Source organism: Pleurodeles waltl, chromosome 12, assembly GCF_031143425.1.
Source record: "Pleurodeles waltl isolate 20211129_DDA chromosome 12, aPleWal1.hap1.20221129, whole genome shotgun sequence".
NCBI classification, from domain to species: domain Eukaryota; kingdom Metazoa; phylum Chordata; class Amphibia; order Caudata; family Salamandridae; genus Pleurodeles; species Pleurodeles waltl.
In genome coordinates this window covers 622,993,143-623,008,593 of record NC_090451.1, presented here as the reverse complement: position 1 = coordinate 623,008,593, position 15,451 = coordinate 622,993,143, and the positions used below count along the sequence as shown (strand labels likewise).

The window sequence follows — 15,451 nt, the reverse complement described above, 5'->3', positions numbered from 1 at the left end:
AAGAGACATACTTTATATATCATAGATAAACTCAATGAACTGAAACATAGACAGATCAACTAAAGTCTACTCTCTCTGCCATCAAATACACACTGAGAACAATCAATTTGAATCATTCAAGGAAGAAACAAAACTACTCACCTTCTTCTACCCCTGTTACAATGGAAGCAAAATTATCATCCAGTAGGATCATATCCGCAGCCTGCTTGGATACATCAGAGCCAGAAATCCCCATGGCCACGCCAATGTCTGCCTTCTTCAAAGCTGGGGAGTCATTGACACCATCACCTGTCACTGCAACAATGGCACCCTGGAAGTACATAATCATTTACAGATATCTATTCGCACCATATGTACACTAAAATCGTTTGCAGCTGTACAATACTCTGATTAAAGGTGGTGTTACTTTGTTCCAGTAATGACAAAGGATGTAATCTTCAGAAAGGTACTTTGATGCTTGGAGTATTCACCCTGGGAGCCCTCTAAGAATGGAAAAATGTGATACTCGAGGATGCAGTTAGCAGCTATTGACTGGTCATAGGCAGAGAGCTGGGGGACGATCATTAACAGTACACTGTGGTCAAGGCGAAGGTCCATCAACTAACCCCTATGTTTTTGTGTGTTAATGCTTATTAGGTGGGTTCTCAAAGGGCACTTGAATAATACTTTTACGGCTTTTCTATGTGCTCTCATTTTATATCTCTCTTGTGTGTTAACCATGTCTCTGAACGGTGCAGCAGATATATCTAATTTCTCAGGTATTCCACAAAATTAGGATATGGTGGACCATGTATATACAGCAGGAGGCATATAGCAGTACAACAATGCTTGCAACGTCAGTGTCCTTCATGGGTTGCTCTTCTTGTTTAAAGGGCAGAGCAGGTCTATGGTTATGTGAAATAGGAGTCCATGTTTGTTATCTAATTCAAACTGATATGGGAATGCCAATGTCTCTTGCTTTATGAATACCCAGTCATTCTGCTTTTTTCAACATTGGTATCTGTGCAACCCTTTATTCTGTGTTAATTCAGCCATCACTTGTCTGTCCTATTCACGCCTCGATTAAGAAAACGTCTATAAGGTGAGGCCAGTTACATTGACAGTTGTTGGTCTTCTTCTGGTCATGGAAGCCCAAGAGACATTTTCTGAGCTGGAGCACATGGCACCAAAACTCCTTATGAGTGCTTTACTCAGATACATCCCAGTGAAACAAAGACATTTAGGGGTTGCACTAAACTGTGCATCAGCACAACCTGTTCTCTTTATTAATTGTTGACATCCCATTACTTGTGAAACTCATCTTTAGGCTCATGCTAGGCATGCTGCTGTTTCTCTGCTCTGCAGTTTGTAAATGTCTGTTAAAATATACATAAGTGTTTTTTTATTATTAGGTATACAATATTAATGCCAATCCAAGTGTATGCTATCAGGCTTATGTTTCACACACCATGTGCAAGCAGGCAGAATTCAATGATGTGGCATACAGTGCATCAATGCCCCTCTGATGCTGTTAGCTTGTTGACTTTTCTACTATTTCAGTGTAAATTTTAATTGGCATTCATTCCTACATATTGTCAGCTCTCATCAAGTATAGAGAAATAAACATATGTTCAAACTAGTAACTCAAACAATTTGCTTGTTGGACATCCCTATAAAGTTGATTACTTATTCAGCGGGAGGATCATCGGGTTCACCCTTGGTAATATGCTTGGCAAGGAAGGGATGGTGCACAAAGAGGGGGTTTGAGGAGGACAGAGAAGGGCCCCATGTGAGGCATTTGATCACAACTATAAAGGGTCATGCTTATGACAGGCTAGTGCCCTACCCCACCTGAGCCTGCCTGGTGGTCGTGCTCAAGGAAACTGGCTACTACCTCTGCCAACAAGACAGGAAGGGGTCTCCTGCGTACTACCAAATATTCCTCTGCGTGCAGTGCCAATCCCTCTGCCAAGGCCCAGATCTCCACCTCCCTTAACCATTGATAGTATTCTAAATTCAAATTTAAATGATGGCAATTGTAAAATACTTTTATGATGTTTATGTGAAAGAATTGTAATATGTTTAAAACCAAGCTCAACAACTTGTTACTGTGTAGATAATATATTCAAACCAGTAAATATGGGTTATCTACAAATTTAGGCAATACTAGAGGCCTGTTTGGGTTCCTTAGCAATACATCCAGGTGGAGAATTAGGGCTGGATTTAGAGGTTGACCGATGAAGTTGGGTGTCAGGATGTGAAGGGTATTAAGCCTGCAATCCCAATGGTACTCTTTCCATCAAATTTTAGATGACCTAACAGCCATTCAGTGCCTTGAAGGGAATCGACATCACAGCTGTTCCTTTCAAGGTACAAAATGGTTGGTGGACAGACACTTTTTCAGAAACAAACTCTCAAAGCTGGAGGTTGTTTCTGAAAAAAAAAACTAATGACCTCCACACCCGGGGAGCTTTCTTCCACGGAGTTAGGGTCACTGTTGTGTTTTTTTTTTTCTGTCCCTTACACCACAGCAGAAAAATAACCCCATCAGACCATCTGCTCTAAGTAGAGCGGTAAGTGTAATGGCCTTATTCCTGCAGCCCCTACTCCATCGGGGTAGTGGAGTAAGCTTCCAGCTGACAGAGCTAACTGTGGCTCTGCTGTGGAAGACTTACGGTCGATCCGATCCGTCTACCTTTAATGAGCAGTGTGGCCACGAGTTTGGCGGACCAGGTACTCTATCGTACTTACATCAGAGTACCCAGTCTGCCACACTCTAAATCAGCAACATATTTGACCTTATCTTTATGGTATTTTGGTTCTATATATTATGGCCTCTAAATTTTAGGCCCGTGATATTTTGTAGTCAATATTCTGGTGGAATCCCCTGGACGGTAGCAACTAGCCAGAGATTTATCTTCTTATAGGCATACTGGTATACACTTATGTAAATATCCTAGGTTGACTATGTAAGTGTTAATTAGTGATTGTGGATGCAGGTGGCAAGAGAGACAGGTACTATCAAATATGTTTAGTATTTGACCTTGACCCAGAGCAACAAGCAGAGAAGCAGAAAGGAAGAAAGAAGGAGGGAGAGAAAATAGGAAAACAGAAAAAACCTGCAAGAGTGAGATAAAGAGAAATGAAGTGTATAGCAGCAGAAGAAAGTGGAGGATGTGGATTCAAGACAACGTTTTTCCAAAATCCCAGCATATGGCAGCAAGCATCAGACGCCCAAGAAAAGCATTGAGGACCCTTAAGTTATGTTTATCTTTCTTAACAAATTAATTGCCCCTTAGCCTTGCTTTGTTGCATAACACCCTATAGGGAATTAGTTACACTGTACCTGTCTCTGACACCCCTCCACAATAATAAGCTTCTGCTGTGGGGAGGTGCGAGCAAACACAATTTCAGTGTGATTCTGCAGAATGTCATCCAGGTGCTCTGTAGTTATGTCCTTCAGGTCAGAACCATGAACTACACAAGCTTTGGCTTCCCTATGAAGACAACAAAGACAAAAGCATTCAGTTGTACTACAAATGTGCTCCATAAATACCAGTATTCTGACAATCTCTCCATCAAATTCATCTAGACACCAGTTGCAAAATGCAATCTTCATTTATCTCATTGCATTAATCAGTTTGCTTCCCTGGTGCTTAATTTGTAAAACAAATAAGTGCCAGGGCCTGAAGTATTTTACGGAAGGTCACTGAAGCTTGCACCACCCACTGTCCCTGCCAATGCTGCCAAATGCCATCAGCAGTGCAACAATTGGACTTTTACATGTCACCATGAACTGTAAAATGAACGGATGAGGTCTTAATATATTTTCTTAAAAATATGGTGAATTGTTGAATATGCTCCGCATGTGCTCTCCTAAAAAACAGGCAGACAGTGCCACCAGGTGGTGGAGTCCCAAAAATGTCAGTTTAAACACTGATAAAAACCAGCAGAAGTTAAGCACTTTTAACCATGATTTATATTAGTGGTCAACTATTTTATAGTTGATAAGTCAATGACACAACAAAAACAACTTTGTTTACGTGGGATGGTGGCGTTAAATCCTGGAGTGGAACTGTCATATGGTAGTAATATCATCACCCACTTTTGAGGGGCAGAAACACAAATGTACTCAATATTCTTATTTCTTTCTTAATTTATTTGTATCAATGAAAAGGCAGCACGTGTTTTGCAATACTCATAACATTTCAGGACCACAAAAAAGTAAATTGCTCCAAATCATTATTTGCACTGAAGATTTGGATTTATTTATCTACACATTTCTACCATTTTCACCAAACCTTAAATGAGCATCAGATATAAACATAAATATGAAGTAAAAACTAGTGACATTTCCTACATTGTGCCTATATGTATTGAAACAATAGTAATGGTTTACTGTATAACACACTGTACAGGTTAAACTGTAGGAAGCTTTCTATCTATGCAGGGTACCAAATGTAGGGCTTCGCTTTGCAGATAGTACCTGCGACCCTTATTGGCTGACAGGGGTTAAAGTAATAACGTTAAGTGCTCTCTTTTGCAGTGGTGTGGAAGAGCAGTTTAGGATTATCAGAGGGTAGTGTCTTAGTCTATAAATGAGACACACACTCAAGGAAACACTCAAGACCAATTTTACAACAAACATTGACAAAGCCAATAGGTTTCACCTATCCCCTGATTCTGTTCACACTTGGTCCCATATTCAGATTGCACGCTCAGCCAGGACACGCCCAGTGTGCGCATTTCTCACAGGGCTAGAGAGGTGTTAACTCTTAACTCACACACACAATCATAGCTAATGTTCATGTAAAGTAAATCATAGTGTTCATGGGAATTAACAGAGAGTGGAAACGGTAGGTTGATATTCTACTTTGGCATTTTTACACATCTTTAAAAGAAACATTAACAAAGCCTGTAGCCAAGATATAAAGCACTTTAGCCACCATTGATAAGGAGCGTTGCCGCTCTCTTGGCCTCCAGATTCATCTCGCAAACCCGATCAGCATAATGCTAAACTCAAAAATAGACTGATGCCATATCAGAAGCCAGATGAGACTCTTTTGTTGCAGCGAGACCACGAGGATCAACGCTTTAAACACATTAGAAACTTAGGAAGAGAAAGAAGTGTAATTCGCCACTGATATCCCAGAAAAAAACCTAAACTGATGTTTATCTCATAATCTAACAGAAGCTGAGCCAGCAGGCAACCATTAATTAGGATCGAAATTGCGCATAACAACTTGGTGCAATCCATTTCCACAGCAATGGAAGAGCGCGACAAAGTCCATTATCAGAGGAGCACATTAAAAACAAACAAAAGGGCTGCATGGGAGCTCCAGGGGGCTTGAGAGTAAACACAAAGGCAAGCTGCATGCTCACCCCGCGTGGGCTGGCATGCAGGGTCATCTCAGGCACATCCAGTACGCTGTGGCTGCCAGTCTGTGTCATGCACCCCCACTTGCCAGAGAGAGCTTAACCAAGTGGAAAGACAGAAATAAAACCAATGTGCAGTTTTAAATAACCTCTTCTGTTCTCATCTCCAACGCGGTATTTTGGGGACAATTCAAGCGAGTATCATCACAACTGAGTCAATGTACTTCTGAAGAAGAAGTCCAGAATGTAAACACCGATCATCTGTTAAACGTGGTGGCAGGTTCAGTCTTCCGCTGGTATAATCAGATTACTTACATGGGATAGTTCAGCAGGTCAACATTCCTGCTGCGGAGTCTATTAATCTGTCAGCAATCTGAATGTGAAAGACTGTGGTGCTGATACCTGTCTATATAGTGCTTAGCTGACACTGAGAAGCTCGTGCATGAGAACAGGCAGAAAGAGTGGTGGTGGTGGGTGGGGGCAAACCGGAAAGCGAGAAGTGAAACAAACAACGGAAGGCGGGTGGTGGGGGGGGAGGAAAAGCAACAAGTACAGGAAGAGGTCGGTGGGTGAAGGAGAAGCAATAAGAAGCATCTGCTTTATAGCTCAGGTACAGCAGGAATAATGTGGGACACTCAGACCTGACCAGCAGATTGCCAGCAGTTTGGAGCCCAGTCTGAAGCCCATTCTTCAGTAGTGCACATGCACAATACTACAGAGCCCTTCCTTTCGGTACCTAGTCTTGCCTTCCACATGAGGCCTGGCATGTCAGGAGAATGCTGTGAATGCTAATCTCTTTTATGGCACTGAGGATGGTGGGAGGACTTGCAATTCACCACTGTATACTGAAGTTTTTCATGTCTCAAGGTGGGGGGATAGTCATGCATATGTCAAGTAATGACTGGGACTAAGACAATTACTACTAGACGTATTGAAGAATATCTTTGGTTACAAATTTAAAAAAAGTTCAGCTACCACATCTAAGTACAATGCTCGGTGAAAGGAAATTCATGAACTGGAAAAGTTGTATTGTGCTGATATTAAGTCAACTGGTAGCCCTACAAACGGGTAACAGACACACGAGAAATACACACCACCTCCCCACATCCACTTCCCTGGAGAGGAGCCACAAATACCGAGGAGGCATGCAGAAAGAGCACGAGTAAAAGAAGAAAAAAATAAGGCTGGGAGGCATGCACAACATACATGGGTTATACTACATAATACACTGCAGTTACAGCAGTTTGAGAAGACAGACGGGAAACACGCACAAGTGACAACCACATACTGTGGGACAAAAGCAATATCAGTCCTGCTCTCAGTCTAGAGGTGAGAGGGGTGTCTGTGATCTTGTCTCTATGTTTAACACTCTACAAGTGTTCAATAGAGCCACATGCAGACTGACAAATGGAGGGTATCCGGGGTGTGAGGAGAAAGACAAATAGAGAGGGGGAAGGAAAGGAGTAAAGTGCAATGAGGAGGGAGTGACCAGAAGGAGTGCTTGGTGAGTGTAAAGGGAGTGGTGGTGGCTTTCAATTTAATATAGCCAAACTCAATCCAAAGATATTCAAGCATTTTAGATGTGGGCACCAGTTACATTACACAACCCGGCCACATGCAAGAAACATAAATAAATAAATAAAAGGCAATGCAGTGCAGGAAGCCGGGAGCTCCATGTTTCTCTTCATATGGCTATAATTGTCTCACTTGTTGAAACAAGAAGGAATATTTGCAGGGAACTTGTGTACTCCTCTCTAGAGCAGGTGAAAAAAGTTGTGCACCACTAATAGCAAGATGTGTAGCTCCTGGAATGAGGTACTAGCTCTTTTTCTGAACATAGGAGTATATGGCTGCAAACAAATATGCTACTTGTAAATTGCATAAAAAGCAGAACTGCATGTGTATTTTAGGTTCTGCTTTGATTTTAAAGCTTACAGTGATGAACGCAAACAGTGACACAAAAGCAGAAGGGGCACATCTGTTTAATAAAGCAATACCCTTTGAGGAGGGCGGGAGTGCAGATGGCATGCTCATTCAGTAAATAAAAGAAAGTAGAATGAAGCAACCAGTGGAAGGACACTGGCCAGTAGCCAGTGGTCAGTGACCATAAGGAGTACTTGGTCCAGGCTCCACACAACAGCATGGACAGAAAATGGACAGCAAAGCAGAGCAGGAAGTAAAAGTAGACAAGGTGCTGGCCAATCAGAAGCACATAAATTAAAGCAACATTGGAATAAACAAGTGGTAAGTTCAAGGTAAGCCCTTTAAAAAAATTTTTTTTTAACTAAAGACTTTGCAAGCATAGCACAAGCACTGTGCAGGCAAAACCTAACAATAACAACACTTGTTATATTGTTTTATACACCACAAATCATTAGAGTTAGGTAGACACTGTTCAAAATATTACTTTGGACAGTTAGGTAAGTATATCACACCAATGCGCTTTTATGCGGCAATGCATTAAAGTGGAGAAGAGGCATCTACTGCATACACTTATTTGCAATCTTATCTCAGAGGTTAAGGTGCTAGGGGCCAAGGTCACAAAAAAACCCAGCAGTTCAGATTTACCTGCCCTGCAGCGTCTCACTGTAGAGGTGCTGGATGGGCCGGTAGCCTTGTGCACTGCACATTGGTGAAGAGCGGGGCCACCGAGAAACAGGCTGCAGAGGAAGACTAGGGGACATGACTAGGAGGACCCAATGGGGGTTTGCTTCGTGAGGGTTCTGGGAGCAAGGGGGCACAGTCAATAGTCATGGACCAGGACCAGGGAGCTCAGGTTTTTTGTCGATTGGTCCTGTGCATCGAAGATGCTCACGGTTCTTGATTAGACCTCCAGAAGGAGAAGAAAAATAGAGAGCAGGGCCACTCTTGTGGACAGGCTCTTTGATTCCATTGTTCCTCGGGGATAGGTTGTATATGTGGCAGTGGTGTCTGATCAAGACACAAACAAGCCTTGGTGCTTGCAACTCCTTTGGTAACCCAGGTATTGGTACAGGGCGACTCCTGGTGGACTTGGTGTCTCCAAACATGCTGGGAAGACTGGTCTGTCCTTTCAGAGTACGGTGGCCTTCTCCTGGGTGACTGCTGCATTGGTGGACCTGCAGGTCAGCAGATTGGTGGACAAGACATGGTCGTAGGTACCTGCAGGTTACAGGGAGGTGGCTCCTCCACTCCATGGGAGATGCTGGCTGGTTGGTTGGTGAAGTACTTGCAGCCCTCCAAGGGTTTTAGAAGATGCACACTTGCAGGACGAGTTGTGTCCGGTAGATTGTTGGGACAGCAGCAGGTAGGCAGGGTTTAGCACCAAAAGTCCAGGCTGGTCCACGGTTCTCATGCTAGTCGGCTCTTCTTTGTCCTTTTTCTTCTTGGAGTCAGACAAATCTGAGTTTCGGGTGTCAGGGTGCCACTGAAATACTCAATTTAGGGACGTTTAGTGGGGGGTAGGGTAAAGTCCAACGGCCTGCTTAACCCTGGAGTGACTATAAGCCCTATATGACCTCTTCCTGTGGGGAGTAGGCATAACCTTGTCCCAGAATTCCTATTTCCACCAAAACCAAAACGGTGGAACCCTTCCTTCGTGGAGCACATCAGGCAGCCCACCATAGGGGTGTGGCCAGCCTGGCAGTGCAACACGAATACTTTCATAGCTACTTTCACGCCTGTCCTTGTGCCAAATGGGCGTCAGGGCAAGAAAGGGCATCTCCGAGGTCTAGGGGAAGCCGGGGACGCATATCAAAGGCAGCAGTGACTTTTAAGTCCCTAGCATATGTATGCAGATTCACTAGCCATCCTGTTAGAGGTGGTGATAACACCTTCCTCCAAAGCAGGCATTGTTTCTGGACTCTGAGAGCATTAGCTCTCACTTTTAGGGGATCAGAAATGTGTCTGTGGTGACTAGTTGATACCAGTCAGCCAACACAATAGAGGCTCATAGGTTTTCAGGGGTACTTCTAAGGTGGGCTTTGGGCTCACGTCATTATAAATCCAATACTGGCATAAGAATGGATTTATTAAGATGAGGGGTTTGATACCATATGTTTCAGTGAAGCCATTATGTAGCTGGGTAACGTGGAATGACCAGTGCCTAGTACATACCTTAAGATGGCTTCCCTTTTCCTTGTAACATTTAGTAATCAAACTATACATAACAGGAACATATCTGCTCATGCAGATATGTCCTCACAACAAATATAATTCACCCGGGCTTAGGACGCTAAGGCATGCTCTAGGGGTGACTTACATTTACTAGATGTAGTGATTTGGGCCATGGCACACAATTAGAGTGCCATGTTATGTTTTTCCTCATGGCTTGCACAATGACACACATTCTGCAGTGGCAGTCTCCATGTAGTTTGTATAGATTTTCCTTTAGGGTGGCATAAGATATGCTGCAGCCTTTAGGGAACCTCTTTAGTACCCATGTCCTAGATATCTGGGGTACCATTTACTAGGGACTTCCAATGGTGCTAAAGTCGAGGCCAATTGGGTTACAATTGTGATTTACCATTTTAAGGGAAAGTACACCAGCACTGGCGTCTGGTTAGCAGGGACCCAGTGCACTGTCAGAGTCGAAAACCAGCATTCAGTAGTTTCAATGAGGGCAAAACAATGGGGGGCATCCTACAAAAACCCTGGCTTCCAACATAGACGTTGAATGAGCAAAAGCTTGTGCTTTAGTCAGCCAGCACTGTCTAAGACACTCTGCAGCTGTGCAGCACTCAATCTTTTGTGGTTCATCGAACATTAGCGGGAGAAAACGATCTTTCTTTCTACAGTACATACACCAGATTTGATCTCTCAGACAGCATTGGTTCTATATTCTCAAAATGATCCGGCAGTTGTTTTACAGTACTGCATCCCATTTTCACAGTTTTAATTTTGGCTTTACATTTGTTTTCTTGACACACTTGTGCAACTGCAACTTCTGAAATTGTTCACCAATTAATTCAGAGTCCACAGGCAGCGGGATTCTACTTTTGTGTCATTTATACAGCTGAATAAATTACCATAGTGACTGTCTCCACTCAGGGGGCTCAGTAGGGGTCTAGCCTAACAAGATTTGGATGACTACTTATGCAGCACGGTTACCTGTAGGAAGTTTAGACAACTTTGAAAGAGGAAAGTTTATGAGCACCTTCAATGACTACAATTGTCTGCAAAAAATGAGAACATTGTGTGCAAAAAGTAAATTATTTTATTCTTTACACTATTTTTTATATTTGTCATGGCTATTTTTTATCCTATATTGGAGCTTTTCTACATCCAAGCACATCATTTGATTACAGTTTCTCAAAAAGAATGGTTGTGCCTGAAAAGCAATTTGAAGCAAAACGAGGGATGTAACCTGCTTGGAAACAAGTATATTCCAGAGACCATATAATTCAATACACTTCTTTTTAAAATGTTGCATGTGTTGGTTATAGCACAGTGGTGGTGGCCACGTAACTCAAGGAGAGTGGGGAGGACGGAGACGAGGTAAAAAAATTAAAAAAATAAAAAGCACTTAACTTACCTCCGTCTCTACCTCCTCCTGCCGCCTTGCGCTCCTCTTCTTGTGGTGTCCCAGCATTTACTGCTGGGAAACTAGCACAGGCTCCCCAGCAATCCAAACGCTGCTTTCATGCAAAATCTAGCGTGAAAGCAGCTCCAGGATTGGTCTGAGTCCTGGGGTCAGTGCAGTTTCTCCTGCCCGGCTGTTAAACACAGCCAGGCTGGAGAAACCTAACTACGCATGTTTTTGGCTGGCCTCAGACATCCGGCCAAACACACATGCACACTTAGGTGCACTCTGCCCTCCTTCCCCTTCCTACCTCTTGTGGCCCAAACCTGCCCCTTCCAGCACTGCTGGCTGTGCCAGAAGCAGAAAAATAAAACAATAGTAATCTATTGTTTTATTTTTCTGCTTTTGGCTCAGCCAGTGGGACGACACTCCTCCGCTATAGTGAAGGAACTGCCCCTGTTATAGCCTGATGGCGTTATGTCACAGATCAAATGTTTTGCGCCCCCCTGTTGTCCCTCTAGAAGGGAAAGGGGCTATGAGCCAATGCAACTTAAAGACAAAATGTCAAGACTGTTGAGTAGATAATATCATTACCTGGGATTAACCTGGGTAACAGGAATGTTTAAACGAGCAGCAATGTCTTCCACGGTTTCATTCCCTTCGGAAATAATGCCCACGCCCTTGGCAATAGCTTTGGCTGTGATAGGGTGGTCACCAGTTACCATGATTACCTACACGTAAATAAAACAGAATATTAAAATGTAACTAGATGGTGTTCAGCCATCCAAAGGCAGTTAAACTATTGTTCTTTAGTGATGCATGATAGGTAATCTCCAGGTATTGTAAGTCCCTCATTAGTGTTGATTGATTAATAAAAAAAGTATACAGTTTCCTGAATGTCTTTGCACAGAGCACACTAAGAATTGAATAACAACGAAGTACTTCAGTTTAAAGTGAAAATGTAATTCTTTTGCTATCTTCTGGTTTCAAAGCACTGAAAAAATCGAATTTGTAACAGAAATGTGAGCTTCTTACTCTATACACAACAGTGGATCATACTAGCTCAATCAAGTGAAAAGGTATTCCATGCTCATTCAGTCTTTGGCCTCACTTGTGAGTGAACTACATTGTTGACTGAGTTAGGACAAGCAACTAACCAGACATCAGTCTTCATTACTTTGCTACACCATAAAATACAAATAACAAAAAGTAAAAAACATTTCTTAAAATGCAAAAGATTCATCATCTTAATAGGAATCTGCAGGGCTCAAACCAATACAGCATAATGTAGCAACCTACTTGGTAACTCCAATGAGTATTTCCACAAATTTAGCTGGGTGTTAGTCTTTAAACCTACAATAGAGTGTAGTGACAAAATATGTTTGAGCAGTGGTATCTGTACATTTAAGGAGGGTTCATTACAGTGTATTGTGTGATAAGTGTGATAAGGTGTATCAATAGCATATTACAACACAACATCAAAGAAATACAGCAGCATTACCACACAACACAAAAACATAAACCCACAACAGAAAACAGATACCACAGAAGACCAACCCCAGAGCAATGTATTACAAAACACAATGCAACACAACATTACAGTGCAACACCACAACAATGCAATTGCATTTTTGTGATTTGTTTACTTTTGTACCTTTTGTTTTGTTCACATTTGGGTAAATCTTAGTGTTATCATGTTGTATTTTTGTTTTTTGGCTGATGTATTGTACTATGGCTATGCCATTGTGTTTTATGTTGCTATTGTGGTGGGCTGTTTATCTGCTGCTTTTTTAGGTTATATTTATGTGTGACAAGTCATGTTATGTTAATGTATTTCATTATTTGTAAGTTCTGGTGTATTACTGTTGTGGTATGTTATTAAATTGTTGTGTTGTATTGTTTTTGTGTTGCACTGTGGTTTGTTTTCTTTTTGTATTCTTGTGATTTTGTGGTAAGATTCTATTTTGATAATGTGTATTCTTCTTAGGCTACGGGGGTATAATTGGTTTATGTTGTGGTTGTTTTGTTTTGTAGTGTTCGGTTGTGTTTATAGACCTATGTTGGTGGTACACTGTACTTTTTTTGTGGTACCCTTGTCATTGTGCTGTTATGTTGTGTTATCTTCTGTACTTCTATGGTCGTTTTGTCAAGTTCCTTTTTTTGTGTTATTCCATGTTTTGTTGTATTGTGTTTTACATTGATTCTGCTGCTATTGTATTAGATTGTTGTTGCATAGTTTACTTACCACTATTATTGTGTTCTGTTGTTATGGCATAGTTTACTTTACAAGATCTCAATAAATGCTGCAACAGTTCCAGTTAAAAAAACCAAATTCTATTACATACCTGTCAAAACGAGTAAAACACCCAACTAGAAATCTCTAGGGTTTCAGAACGACACGCGTCAGCCCGCTGCCATGTAATAGCCTTACAAAAGCATCTTCCAAACTCACTTTCTAATCCAGTACCAGATCCCTAGACTTATGTCAACTTACTTAACACCCTCCAAAGGGCGCCCAAGAGATCTGCTGCATACTGAGCTCTTTGAGCAGAAGGGACAGTTCTGGACCTTTGTCAAAAAAATTCTCTCATGCCTTGCAACTTTTTTTTTTTGCTCTCTCAGACAGCCCTCATGAGCTGCTTTTGTAGTCATTATTACAATCAAATTTAGGTACTCATGTAAATACAAAAAATGGAGTCTGATTGAGCTAAACAAAATGCATCCCTAATTTGAATTATTCTTCAATCATAAGGTGTGCCAAATGTTCTTATTACTCAAGGTAAACATTCTCCATCTAAGAGCTTTTACCTGGACATGGGTTAGGTTAGCACATAGGGGACACATTTGCACTCTATGAACGAGCAGAATTTAAGATTTTGATAACATTATTTGTGATTGCTATGTTGTAGGAGACAGTTATTACGTCAACCATTTCTCAAGTTAATTGTGTTTGATATGGGGTTTTATGGTTGCTCATGATTTTAATGATGATAATGACCATTTGTTGACCTCTGATGAAGTCTATACAATAAAGGTTGATTAACTGATTCATTGATAGTTATGTTTGTTCCACCAAAGTGAGGAAAGAAGGTAAGAAGGTTATCACATTGCCATTCGCGTTCCTAAATAGAACGTTTGTAGGAAAGTGGATAGTTAGTAGGTGGAGGCATGCACCTTCAGTTAGTAACAGTACCACAATCATTAATAAGGTCCGGGCAAGTCTCAATAAATGAATCCTTGCTTATTCGGGGTAGCTTGGCAATAAGCAGTCAGGCAAGGGTAAAGCATTTAATGTCACCAAAACAGTACATAGGTAAAAGACACAAAACAATAAAAATTCTACACCAGTTTATAAACATAGAGCATATGTTCATCTTTAAAATGACACCAAAACAACAAAAATCCATTGTACTGCACCATAGATATGAATTTCAGAATAAAACAAATAAACAAAATGTGCATTCTAGAATCAAAAATATTAAATCAGCACTCGCTCTGGTTGCGCTGGACTGGGACAAAGTCAACATTTTAGGCCAACCACAATAGAGCGTAGGTGGGAAATAGTGAGCCCTAGGTACCATTCAAGATTTGACTTTCACTATTAGTCATTTTTTTTTTTTTTTTTTTTTCAACGATGCACCCTTTGGTTCCATTAATCTAATATTGGCTTCAACGACGACGGCCTGCTGCAGCCCGGTGCCTCAGTGAGCCACTGGAAGTCTTTTTCCTTGGTGCCGATGACAAGAAGCTACACAGCATTCAGCAGGACAAACCAGTGCAGTCAGGCTGGTTTGCGGTTTGACGACGGCAGCATGATTCTTGATGTCGAGCCAGTGTTATTCTAGAGCTTTATACCAACACTTTGTAAAAATGTTTCCAAACTTTCAGAACTCCTCCTGAGTGGCTTCCTTTGTGTTGGAAAGTGTCCAGTAGCACCAGCCAAGGGTACAGAAGCTCAGGTATGCCTCTTGGGGGTCAGGAACCCAATCTCCTACAAAGCACTTTTTCATTCCAGGAAAATCCAGTTGTAGCTGACCACCTGAAGTATTCCTCTTCTTTGGATGTTGCAGGTGACTTCTTTCAGCACTTTCCCAGCTGATGATGCCCAAGGAGTCCACTTTTTTCCATTCTGAAGCAGGCACAGTCATTCTTTGCAGATCCTTGAGAGTGCAGCAGGTGCAGTTCTTTTGTGTACAAGCCTTCTATGGTGCAGTCCAGGGGTCCAGCAGAGCAGTCCTTCTTCTGGTGTTCCAGTCAGTGATCTGAAGAGCCCCTGCAGCTCTGCCATTTGTATCCTTCATTCTGGGCTGGCAGAAGGGGCAGAGACTCCAACCTATGGAAATAACGTTATTTCCCTCTGCTATGACCACTTCCTGCGAAGTGTGGCATATTTTGAGCCAGAATGCACTGTTCTCCAAAAAATTAAATGGAGAAATAATCTTCTTGGAGCGTGTGTCTGTGTAACCCAACCCCTTCCAGTCCCCTTCCTAATGTAATTAGGGAGGGCTTCCATCTGGATGGGGAGCAATTAAGTGAGGCAGGACTGAGTCTTGTGACCTCTGCTCCTCTGCCTTTGAAATCCAGCTTATCTCCCCA

At 42.0% G+C, this 15,451-nt stretch overlaps 1 protein-coding gene across 2 annotated transcripts in view; it reads right to left on the bottom strand.

Annotated features, from left to right (window-relative positions):
• Positions 1-15,451, bottom strand: part of LOC138268391 (sodium/potassium-transporting ATPase subunit alpha-2) — a 177,443-nt gene that overhangs the window by 38,536 nt on the left and 123,456 nt on the right. For both annotated transcript variants that reach the window (XM_069217977.1, XM_069217976.1), the window contains exons 14-16: positions 11,450-11,586; positions 3,326-3,476; positions 142-310 (exon numbers count right to left, since the gene is read on the bottom strand). In XM_069217977.1, the coding sequence (XP_069074078.1) occupies positions 142-310; positions 3,326-3,476; positions 11,450-11,586 (457 nt within the window). The remainder of the gene's footprint in view (positions 1-141; positions 311-3,325; positions 3,477-11,449; positions 11,587-15,451) is intronic.